The sequence below is a fragment of the Phyllobates terribilis genome, unplaced genomic scaffold (genome assembly GCF_046119375.1).
Source record: "Phyllobates terribilis strain yellow unplaced genomic scaffold, ASM4611937v1 Scaffold_7__3_contigs__length_470593459, whole genome shotgun sequence".
Taxonomy (NCBI): domain Eukaryota; kingdom Metazoa; phylum Chordata; class Amphibia; order Anura; family Dendrobatidae; genus Phyllobates; species Phyllobates terribilis.
In genome coordinates, this window is record NW_027362767.1 from 265,673,477 (window position 1) to 265,686,274 (window position 12,798).

The 12,798-nt window shown below is 48.8% G+C and overlaps 1 protein-coding gene across 1 annotated transcript in view; it reads left to right on the forward strand.

Moving 5' to 3' along the window:
* Nucleotides 1-4,095: 4,095 nt before the first annotated feature.
* The window catches only part of ABCA2 (ATP binding cassette subfamily A member 2), a 74,886-nt gene continuing 66,183 nt past the window's right edge, over nt 4,096-12,798 (forward strand). Inside the window, exon 1 of the mRNA XM_073640622.1 lies at nt 4,096-4,478. Coding sequence (XP_073496723.1) covers nt 4,413-4,478 — 66 coding nt within the window. The 5' untranslated portion in view covers nt 4,096-4,412. The remainder of the gene's footprint in view (nt 4,479-12,798) is intronic.

Consider the following 12,798-nt stretch of genomic DNA (forward strand, 5'->3'; position numbering starts at 1 on the left):
AAACGGATAGGGGGTGGGGGTGTTTCTTTTTCTTTGAGACATCTCTCTTTTTTAAAAACTCGGGCAGAAATACATTTTGCCTGACACTAGTCAAAAAGGTCACCTTCCTGACTGAATTTTGCCGGGTTATTGCCAGGGGAAAGAAACTCTGCCATTCGGGGTGACACTGAGCCAGCTCATGGCGAGACCAGAAAAGCTCAAGGCCCTCTGGTCTCACGAGCTGACATCGAAGTAGGAGGTCCCGTAGGGATAGATCAAGTCAAAGATGTCATATGCCGCAAAGCTCATCCCCAGCAGGAGCTCAACCACCTTCGACCTATCAGGACAGGCATCCTTGCTTACCCACTGGAGACGGGTCACGTTCCTACGGTTACTCCTCTGCCCCGTTGTCGGCAGAGACCAGACAGCCTTTGCCCCTCTATCTTGGAAGGCTGAAAGACCATGTCTCTCTATCCAGAAAGACAGATCAACCTCCCTCCCCTCTACAATGATGGAGCTCTCCCCTCTCCTCAGGGAGTCTAGGAGTTGCTGTTGCAAGTCACCATCCCCAGGGCCACCAGACAAGTGCACTACTACCCCCAGCACTGACAGCTCCTGAATAGTTTTGGGCTGAAGCCCCAGCCAATGCTGGGGGGGGGCAGGGGACCAGCGCCTACTTCCCCCCCACCAACACCAGTACTCCTCCCATCATTCACTCCACTACTACTCCCACCATTTGCTGCACCACGACTCCCATCATTCACTCCACTCCTACTCCCACCATTCCTACTACTCCCATCATTCACTCCACCACTACTCCCACCATTCACTGCACCACTACTCCCATCCCCTTTACTTGTCACCCCATTACCACCATTTACTCCGCTTTTCTCTGCACCTTCCACAGTCACATCCATTCCTACTTCACTTGTGTCTGGTGTCTCTGCACTCACACCTGCTGGGCCGGGGAAGGGGAGCACTTCCAGAGACTCCTTTCCCTGCAGCACCACACCCGTTTTCTTTTGGTTGGTGCTGGCTTTCTGCAGGTCGTCTCCTGGAGCGCCCTGTCCCTCTACTGCAGCATTTTGTTTCCTATCATGGGCAGACTGTTTGTTGGGCACCGCTGCCCGCCCTGTACCGCAGATTTTGGGGCCTTAGTGTCCTTTTTGGGCGCTGGGGCACACTGCCCCCCTGTCGCAGCAGTGCGCCCAGTATTCCTTGCAGATGTTTTTTTTTACATCCCTCCCGGCCTCTCCGGCCCCGGTGATAACCGGCTTAGCCACAGAAGGTAGGGAGGGAAACTCCACAGAACTTCCTATGTCCGGCGCTGTGAGTACCTCCACAGCCTCACCCCCTGCACTGTTCCCCGCACAGATGGCAGCATCGCCGGACGTCCTTCTCCTCTCCCCACCTTGCCTCTGCCTCGAACACACTGCAGAACCCGTGCCTTTAGGTTTGGTGGGGTTTACACAGGAGGTGGCAGGCGCAACATCAGACATTGGTACATACTTGAAACTCAGCACCTCCTATGCAGCTCCTCCGGTCTTCTTCTTCCTCTTCTTTGTCTCCTCCACTGGTTCATCCTCACCAAAAGAAAACCGCGTCAGGTCCACAGGAGACTCCAGCAGTCGGATCTCCCTCAGCAATCCACCTCCCCCCCCCCCCCCCCGACACTCCAGCCTCTGCTGTCGGAGTCCTCTGCCCTGCAGGGAGACCACTTGAACACCAGCTCTACCCCTCGCTGGCTCCAGCACCTGGGACTCCAGTCACCTCTTCATCCTCCCCCTCCTCTTCACTAAGGACGCCCGCTGGCGGTTCTCCTGAGGTGTTTAACCCCTTCATTTCTGAGAACCGCCGCTGGTTCTTAAACCTCTCCAGGAAGTGACCTGCACTTTTCTCAATCCCCTCCCGGAGAAGCACTAACCTGACCACCTCGTCCCCATGTGCACATGTAGTGATGCAGATATTAAGCGATTCAATGCAAGTCAATGGCGGCAAAAATGCCAGCGATTACTCAAAATAATTGGTAGTGCTGCGGATTTTTCCGTAATGATAATCCGCAGCGGAAATTTCCGCAACATGTGCACAGCACATGTGGATTATCATTGGGGAACATGGCAGACCTTCTACCATGCGTTTTTTAAGCGTTTCTGCAGTGGAATTGCCGCTGCGGAAACACTTAAAAAACGCATAGTGGGCACACAGCCTAACACTGGCTAGGATTAGAGATACACGGCTCAGCAGACAGTATCACACAGGATAGGATTAGAGATACACGGCTCAGCAGACAGTATCACACAGAATAGGATTAGATACACAGCTCATTAGACAGAAATCACACAGGATAGGATTAGATACACAGCTCAGCAGACAGTATCACACAGAATAGGATTAGATATACAGCTCAGCAGACAGTATCACACAGAATAGGATTAGATACACAGCTCAGCAGACAGAAATCACACAGGATAGGATTAGATACACTGCTCAGCAGACAGTATCACACAGGATAGGATTAGATACACAGCTCAGCAGCGAGTATCACACAGGATAGGATTAGATACACGGCTCAGCAGACAATATCACACAGGATAGGATTAGATACACGGCTCAGCAGACAATATCACACAGGATAGGATTAGATACACAGCTCAGCAACCAGTATCACACAGGATAGGATTAGATACACGGCTCAGCAGACAGTATCACACAGGATAGGATTAGATACACGGCTCAGCAGGCAGTATCACACAGGATAGGATTAGATACACAGCTCAGCAGACAGTATCACACAGGATAGGATTAGATACACAGCTCACCAGACAGTATCACACAGCATAGGATTAGATACACAGCTCAGCAGACAGTATCACACAGGATAGGATTAGATACACGGCTCAGCTGACAGTATCACACAGGATAGGATTAGATACACAGCTCAGAAGATATTATCACACAGGATAGGATTAGATACACAGCTCAGCAGACTGTATCACACAGGATAGGATTAGATACACAGCTCAGCAGACAGTATCACACAGGATGGGATTAGATACACGGCTCAGCAGACAGTATTACACAGGATAGGATTAGATGCACGGCTCAGCAGACAGTATCACACAGGATAGGATTAGATACATGACTCAGCAGACAGTATCACAGAGGATAGGATTAGATACACAGCTCAGCAGACAGTATCACACCGGATAGGATTAGATACATGACTCAGCAGACAGTATCACAGAGGATAGGATTAGATACACGGCTCAGCAGATGTATCACACAGGATAGGATTAGACAGTATCAGACAGAATATGATTAAATACACGGCTCAGCAGACAGTATCACACAGGATAAGATTAGATACACAGCTCTACAGACAGTATCACACAGGATAGGATTAGATACACAGCTCTACAGACAGTATCACACAGGATAGGATTAGATACACAGCTCTACAGACAGTATCACACAGGATAGGATTAGATACATGACTCAGCAGACAGTATCACACAGGATAGGATTAGATACACGGCTCAGCAGACAGTATCACACAGGATAGGATTAGATACACGGCTCAGCAGACAGTATCACAGAGGATAGGATTAGATACACGGCTCAGCAGACAGTATCACAGAGGATAGGATTAGATACACGGCTCAGCAGATGTATCACACAGGATAGGATTAGATACACAGCTCAGCAGACAGTATCAGACAGAATATGGTTAAATACACGGCTCAGCAGACAGTATCACACAGGATAAGATTAGATACACAGCTCTACAGACAGTATCACACAGGATAGGATTAGATACACAGCTCAGCAGACAGTATCACACAGGATAGGATTAGATACACAGCTCAGCAGCCAGTATCACACAGGATAGGATTAGATACACGGCTCAGCAGACAGTATCACACTGGATAGGATTAGATACACGGCTCAGCAGACAGTATCACACTGGATAGGATTAGATACACCACGTTAACAGTACACGGAAATTCAGTGACATTACATGATGGGAGTTGTAGTTCTGTGTACAGTGGTGGGGGCATTGCTAGGGGAAGTGAGGCTGTCCCTTTAAGAGTGGGTGGAGCCAGGTCAGAGAGGCAGAGGATGTAACTGAATGCAGTAAGAGGAGGAGGCAGCAGAGATGATCACACAGCTGAGAGCTGGCCAGAGTGCAGACCCATGCCAGTCCATGTGCCACCTCCAGGCTGCTGCGGGTAGTGTGCACGGGGGTCTCCGGCTTACAGTAGATTCCACGCAGAGCCCCCTCCGCCTACAATCTGTTGTACCTCTTCGATCCTCTGGACACCTCATTGTATCTGATGTCAGCGTCATGGACGTGGCTTCTGCACGTCACCTGCCGCTAGATAACCCAGTGGCATAAGGCTTGCAGAGGCAGCGGTGCAGGTCCGGCGCCCACCATGGGGTTCCTGCATCAGCTGCACCTTCTGCTCTGGAAGAACATCTCACTGAAGCGGAGAAGCCCGGTATGTTACAGCATCTATTATATAGCACCAACATATTCTGCAGCGATGGCAACTCCCCCGGCACGGCAAGGGTTTACGCCAGCGGGCACACAATGGGTTAATGGTCGTGGACAGCTGGCAGGGCCTAGTGGGCTTCATGAATATGGAGTGCACATTCCTGATCTGTGCAGGGTGTCAGCGACTCCGCACCTCCAACACACCGGGCGGTGACTTCACCTACATGTGACTCTGGGCGACAAATGTCACCAGCAGCTACTGTACCTGCCATCTTGTCTGCCACCTGCCAGGAGGGGGCTGTCATTAATGTCTCTTCCCTTCCACTCTGCTGTCTCTCTTCCCTCCACCTTCCCACTCTGCTGTCTCTCTTCTCTCCACCTTCCCACTCTGCTGTCTCTCTTCCCTTCCACTCTGCTGTCTCTCTTCTCCCCACCTTCCCACTCTGCTGTCTCTCTTCTCTCCACCTTCCCACTCAGCTGTCTCTCTTCTCTCCACCTTCCCACTCAGCTGTCTCTCTTCTCTCCACCTTCCCACTCTGCTGTCTCTCTTCTCTCCACCTTCCCACTCTGCTGTCTCTCTTCTCTCCACCTTCCCACTCTGCTGTCTCTCTTCTCTCCACCTTCCCACTCTGCTGTCTCTCTTCTCTCCACCTTCCCACTCTGCTGTCTCTCTTCTCTCCACCTTCCCACTCTGCTGTCTCTCTTCTCTCCACCTTCCCACTCTGCTGTCTCTCTTCTCTCCACCTTCCCACTCTGCTGTCTCTCTTCCGCACTCTACCTTCCCACTCTGCACCTTTTATATTCAGTCTGTGCTCTATTTGCACCTAATCGTTCTCTGTCCTCAGTCTCTTGTTTGTATAGAGTTGATCTGTCTATTGCCTCAGCCACCTCTCTCTTACCCTGTAGTCTCTTGCTGTTTCTTGCATACATAGTTTTCCACCTTCTGTGTATTCTCTTGCTGTTTCTCGACTGTATATTTTCTAGCTGTCTCTTCCGCCTGAACTATGTTCAGCTGTCTCTATCCTTTCTTGTCTGTTCTCTTGCATGTTTATTGTTCAGCGGTCTCTTGTCTCTCTCTTCACTTGCTGCTTGTCCATCCCCCCCCCTGGATGGGTGAAAGGAATAATCCCCATTGGTTTAGATTTGGGGTGCAGCAGATATATGAATGGAGATGGATGCAGCCTGTTTAGTGTATGCAGATGTGTGGCCACTCACCAGACGTAGGACTCCATCATTGATCTCCATTACCGTACGCAATCTGTTCATCGACCCCCCCCCCCCATAGGATCACATATTTAGAGTGCAAGCTTCTCAGGCAAGTACGCCGTCGTGAAAACATTGCAATATTTGCGACTATATTGCCCTGATGGCCGTCGGCTTTGCTTGTCTTGCTTGTCTGTGTGGATGTGCAAGCGGTCACTCATCACCTCGCCGGTAATAAATGGGGAAAACTCCCTTTTCAAGTAGTTGGATGCTGAAATTTAAAAAAACAACTTAATTATTTGGAGTGAGTATATTCGCAATCATCCGATATATAGGGGCATGCACATTTACGCACTTGGCTGAAAATAGTTTTAAAGGAAACCTGTCACTAATTTTTTCATGTCTGAACTAAGACTATAAGACTATGACCTTAATCAGTGCCTGTGCTGCATTCCATATAGGGGTATATAACCCCTCTGACTCCCCCTGTATTCCCCCCCAAAAACCTTTTGAAATTCTGCCGCTCTATGTAAATCTTGACTGTCCGGTAGGCGTCCTTGCTGAGGTGTCTATCCCTCCTCCCGGCTGCTGTTCACCATCCTCCTGCTCTGATTGATGTGGATGATGCGCATGCGCTCTTTTGTTTTAGGTTCAGTAGGGCAGAGCAAAGTGCGCATGCGCAAGCTGGTGGTGTCTCTGCGCAGGTGCGTGATTTCGCCCAGCTATGAGGATGACGCTGGAGGCTTCATTCACGTCAATCGGAGCAGGATAACAGCGAACAGCAGCCGGGAGGAGGGATACACCATGCAGCAAGGACGCCTATCGGACCAGACCGTCAGGATTTTCATAGAGCGTTGGAGAATTTCAAAAGGTTTTTGGGGGTATACAGGAGGAGTCAGGGGGAGTTATATACCTCTTTATGGAATGCAGAACAGGTGCTGATTAAGGTGATAGTTGTAGTTCAGACATGAAAAAACTGGTGACAGGTTCCCTTTAAATCACGACGTTCTTCAATGGAAGGCGATTTCGATATGAAATTGTGCTTGAATTGGCTGCCGCCTGTTTATTTCCCTGTAATACGGCCACCTGGTGCTGTCTACATGGCCGAGGGCACGGCTTGCCGCTGTGTCACTGCATGGAGAGACCCCACCAGGCCTTGATCGAAGGCTGTCTCTAGCAATAGATGACACAAGCGCCTCACCCGCTTCTGCTGCGGGGAGGATAGTGAATGATCTGCCGCTTCCTAGCTCTATATTTCACAATCCGCCTCCTTTTAAAAAAGAACTTATCCACAAACCCAATAATACTGTGACTCACGTCGTGTTATGTACACATATAAAGCTCCCAGGCTGTAACTGGGTCACTGCAAGAAGCTGGCGGAAGCTATATGTACATGCAAATCCCTATAATGGAGACCTGTTATTCCCCCATATGTAAAGGGCAACTCCATCTACTATAAATATAACCATCAGCAATCATCCCTCAGTCACAGGGAGAGGAGGTGTAATGAATCCTGGTTAATAGCATCATTTTTATTCTGAATGTGTATTCTCCCATCATGCATCACGATGAAGCCCAGATTTCATATTCTCTTCATGCTGGGGGGAGATTTTTTTCACTGTCAGCCCCTGCTGAGTCGTGTATTTGTTCCCAGAGAAGTGTAGTGAAAAAGAAAATTATTACGGCCCCATATGAACAAGAATATAACTACTAGAATACTGCTCTCTATGTACATAAAATATAACTGCAATAATACTACCCCTATGTACAAGACTATAACTGCTATAATACTGCCCCCTATGTACAAGACTATAACTGCTATAATACTGCCCCCTATGTACAAGAATATATATTTAGGTCCAGAAATATTTGGACAGTGACTGAATCTTTGTGATTTCAGCTCTGCAGGCCACTATTTTGGATTTAAAATGAAAGAACTGAGATGCAATTGAAGTGGAGACTTTCAGTTTTAATTAAGGGGGTTGAGCAAAAATATCCTGTGAAACGTTTAGGAATTGTAACTATTTTTCTACAAAACCTCCTCATTTCAGGGGCTCAAAAGTAATTGGACAAATTAACTTCACCATAAATAAAACGTTTGCTTTTAATACTTTGTAGAGAATCCTTTTGCTGGTAATGACTGCCTGAAGTCTGGAAGCCATGGACGTCACCAAACGCTGAGTTTCCTCCTTTATGATGCTTTGCCGCATTTACTGCAGCGACTTCAATTGTTGCTTGTTTGGGGTTTTTCTGCCTTAAGTTTTGTCTTAAAGCACCACTCACGCGTTTTTTTTTTTTTTTTTAAATTTCACCACTGGAGCGGTGCTTAAAATCCAAGCCCCCCTGTCTGATACTCACCTTTCGGCGTTTTCATCTGTTTTTGCCTCCACTCCAGTCCTTCTCCTGCAGTTAATGACCTGCCGGCTGCGCATGTGTTTCATGGAGTAAGCCGGAGGTCACTAATCAATGTAGGTCTAAGAGAGCCTCTTTCTGGCTCTCATAGACTTGCATTGAGAGCTTGTGACATAGCTTCTAAGTTCCTGCCAGTCAGAAGCTACGCTCACAAGATGGAGCCGCGGGACCGGAGCGCCTCTGAAAAATGGTGAAGACGCTGGAGGGTGATTTATATGACTAGGGGCAGGGGATTTAAAGCATCAATCCAGCGATGGGGAGAAAAAACGCTGGAGTGGTTCTTTAAACTTGTGAAATGCTGCTCGATGGGGCTGAGATCTGGTGATGACTCAACCATTGCAGAATATTCCACTTCTTTGTCTTTAACTTCTGGGTTACTTTTTGTTTTTGTTTTGTGTCATTGTCCATCTGTCCTGTGAAGCACCATTGAATCTGAGCAGAAAGTATCGCCCTGTACACTCCAGAATTCATCCGGCTGCTTCTGTCTTCAGCCACATCATCAATAAACTCTAGTGACCCAGTGCCATTGGAAGCCATGCATGCCCACGTCATCATATTGCCTCCACCATGTGTTACAGAGGATGTAGTCTGCTTTGGATCATGAGCCGTTCCAATCCTCCTCCATATTTTCTTCTTCCCATCATTCTGGTACAGGTTGATCTTAGTTTCATCTGTCCTATGAATGATTTTCCAGAACTGGGAGGCTTATTTATGTGATTTTTGGCAAAGTCTAATCTGGCCTTTCTATTTTTGAGGCTTATTAATGATTTGCACCTTGTGATGAACCCTCTGCATTTGCTCTCATGAAGTCTTCTCCTTATGGTACACATAGATACTGAAACACCTACTTCCTGGAGAGTGTTCATCAGTTGGGTGGATGTTGTGAAGGGGTTTTTCTTCACCATGGAAGATTCTGCGACACTAATGATGGTCTGTTTCTCTTCCATTGAGAGCTCCTTTGTCTACATGTTGTGGGTTCACAGAAACAGCTTCCAACCGCAAATGCCACACCTGGAACCAGCTCCAGACCTTTTACCTGCTTAATTGATGATGGATTAATAAGGAAATAGCCCATGCAGCCCATTAAAGAGCTTATGAGATAATTACCTTTGGTCCCTATAAATAGAGGCAGCAGCATATTAAAGAACTGTAATTCCTAAAGCCTTACTCCAATTATGATGTGAATACCCTCAAATGAAATCTGAGTCTGCACTTTAAGCCCATATTGATTATATTACTGTATCCTGAATACTATACTATAATACTGCTCCCTACGTACAAGAATATATCTACTATAATAGTGCCCCCTATGTACAAGAATATATCTACTATAATACTGCCCCCTATGTACAAGAATATAACTACTATAATACTGCCTCCTATGTACAAGAATATAACTACTATAATACTGCTCCTATGTACAAGAATATAACTACTATAATACTGCCCCCTATGTACAAGAATATAACTACTATAACACTGACCTCTATTTACAAGAATATAACTACTATAATACTGCCCCCTATGTACAAGAATATAACTACTATAATACTGCCCCCTATGTACAAGAATATAACTACTATAATACTGCTCCTATGTACAAGAATATAACTACTATAATACTGCCCCCTATGTACAAGAATATAACTACTATAATACTGACCTCTATTTACAAGAATATAACTACTGTAACAATACAAGGAATACATTGGTGTCATATTCTCAGCGACCCTCCCTGCGGCAGAGATATGAATCTATCTTCCGCTTGTGGATATGTGAATGTTCATCTAATGATAAGTTTATCTAGAATTTTCTATTCCGTCTTTATAAATGTCAACACAGATTGTATCTGCGCCCTTTATGTTACGGATCCGGGTGGTGGAACCTCTGTGCTGTGATACAAGGAGGGACCAGAGGGGTGTAACTAAGTGCCTACCCGGACCGACTCTGGCCACACGGCGGCTTTGTCGACTCCGTGAACCAAGGAGGGACCGGGAAGGTGAACCAGGTGCCACTCTGGGACCAACCTTGTGTGAGAGCAGGCGACTCCCAAGGGACTGATGGCCGAGGCCCACAGGCACAGCAGATGAGCACGGCTGGTAGACAGGCCGGGGACTCTTTAGGACGGCGCATGTGGCCCCTTTAAGAGGGAGGGAGTGCACGCGCGCCCTAAGCACAGTGCCCAGGGAACTGCACGTGGTGCGCGCATCCCGGGCTGATGCGGGAGTGGAGCCTTAGGACGCAGGACCGGGACCGCGGCGGTGAGGGGATCGGCATCTCTGCCCGCCAGGAGGCAGAGACGCCGATACTACACTTCATATTAGGACACGTTCAGTATTTGGTCAGTATTTTACATCAGTATTTGTAAGCTGAAGTCAGGAGTGGAACAAACAGAGGAAAATTATAATAGAAACACGTCACCACTTCTGTATTTATCACCTACTCCTGGTTTTGTCTTACAAATACTGAGGTACATAAAACATTGACCAAATACTGGATGTGTGAACATGGCCTTGTATGTGAAAATCCCAGACATCTTGTTACCCTGATTGCTAAGAATTTCAGTAGAATTTGCATCACTTGCTCTTCATTCACATCCAAAGCTGCACTCTTAATTCTTTGCTGGATGTTGAGCAGACTGTAAGGCTGCGTTCCCACTATGCGTTTTTCAAGCGTTTTTTCCACGGAATTTCTGCAGAGCAAACGCTAGAAAATGCTTGGTAATACGTGCCCCATGTCCCCCAATGATAATCCGCATGTGCTGTGCACATGCTGCGGAAATTTCCGCTGCGGATTATCATTGCGGAAAAATACGCAGCATGTCCATTAATTTCGCGGACACGCAGCGTAATCGCCGCCATTGACTTGCATTGAATCGCTTAATATTTGCATCACTACATGTGCACACGCGGATATGAAGCGTTTCAATGTGCGGATGGTACCCGGGTCTGGAGAAGAGGAGACTCTCCTCTGGACCTGGCTACCTGTTTAAAAATAGAATTTAAAATAAAAAATAAAGATTATACTCGCCTTCCGATGGCCCCCGGTCTCCATAGCGATGCGTCCGGTGTGTTGGGCGGCTCGCGATGGTCTGAAAGGACCTTCCATGACGTCATTTAGTCATGTGACAGGTCATGCTACCGCTGACGTCAGTGGTCCCATGACCTGTCACATGACTAAATGACTATTGCTTTTCATTGAATACATTCTTTTTTTACGCCCAAAGACTACAAACCTGTACAGGCACAGTTCTGAGGGTTTGCTACAATTGTATCCAGCCTAGACCATCAAGTGCAGGGGTCTCAAACACGCGGCCCGCGGGCCGCATGCGGCCCCTGAGGCTGCTTTATGCGGCCCGCAGGCACAGACCCCTTGATGATCCCGACCTGGTCCAGGAGGAGCCGCCGACAGCAGCGCTGCATTGCCGCACAGAGACTGTTTCCCAGCACTGCATTTCCAATGCCAGCCGCTGGCCAATCAGAGGCCAGCAGCTGATATCTGCGTGTCGGCGCAGCGAGTATGACGTCATTGCCATATGCAGATGTCAGCTGCTGGCCTCTGATTGGCCGGCGGCTGACATTGAAAATGCTGTGCTGGGAGACAGTCTCTGTGCGGCAATGCAGCGCTGCTGTCGGCGGCTCCTCCTGGACCAGGTCGGGATCGTCAAGGGGTCGGACTCTGTGGTGCCTGCGGGCCACATCTGCAGGAAGGCCGCCGAGGGAACGGAGGACAGGTGAGAATCATCTTTTTTTTTTTTCTATTTTATGTGTGTGAAGAACAGCACAGGGGGCACAGAGCCAAAAGAGGGGACCTGGATGGGGCACATAGCCACAAGAGGGGACCTGGATGGGGCACATAGCCACAAGAGGGGACCTGGATGGGGCACATAGCCACAAGAGGGGACCTGGATGGGGCACATAGCCACAAGAGGGGACCTGGATGGGGCACATAGCCACAAGAGGGGACCTGGATGGGGCACAGAGCCACAAGAGGGGACCTGGATGGGGCACAGAGCCTCAAGATGTGGACCTGGATGGGGCACATAGCCACAAGAGGGGACCTGGATGGGGCACATAGCCACAAGATGGGGACCTGGATGGGGCACATAGCCACAAGAGGGGACCTGGATGGGGCACATAGCCACAGGATGGGGACCTGGATGGGGCACATAGCCACAAGAGGGGACCTGGATGGGGCACATAGCCACAAGAGGGGACCTGGATGGGGCACATAGCCACAGGATGGGGACCTGGATGGGGCACATAGCCACAGGATGGGGACCTGGATGGGGCACATAGCCACAGGATGGGGACCTGGATGGGGCACATAGCCACAAGATGGGGACCTGGATGGGGCACATAGCCACAAGAGGGGACCTGGATGGGGCACATTGCCACAGGATGGGGACCTGGATGGGGCACATAGCCACAGGATGGGGACCTGGATGGGGCACATAGCCACAGGATGGGGACCTGGATGGGGCACATTGCCACAGGATGGGGACCTGGATGGGGCACATAGCCCCAAGATGGGGACCTGGATGAGGCACATTAGTACAAGATGGGCGCCAGGATGGGGAACGTTGCCACAGGATGGGGACCTGGATGGGGCACATAGCCACAGGATGGGGACCTGGATGGGGCACATTAGTACAAGATGGGGACTTGGATGGGGAACATTACTACAAGATGTTTTCCATTATTACTATA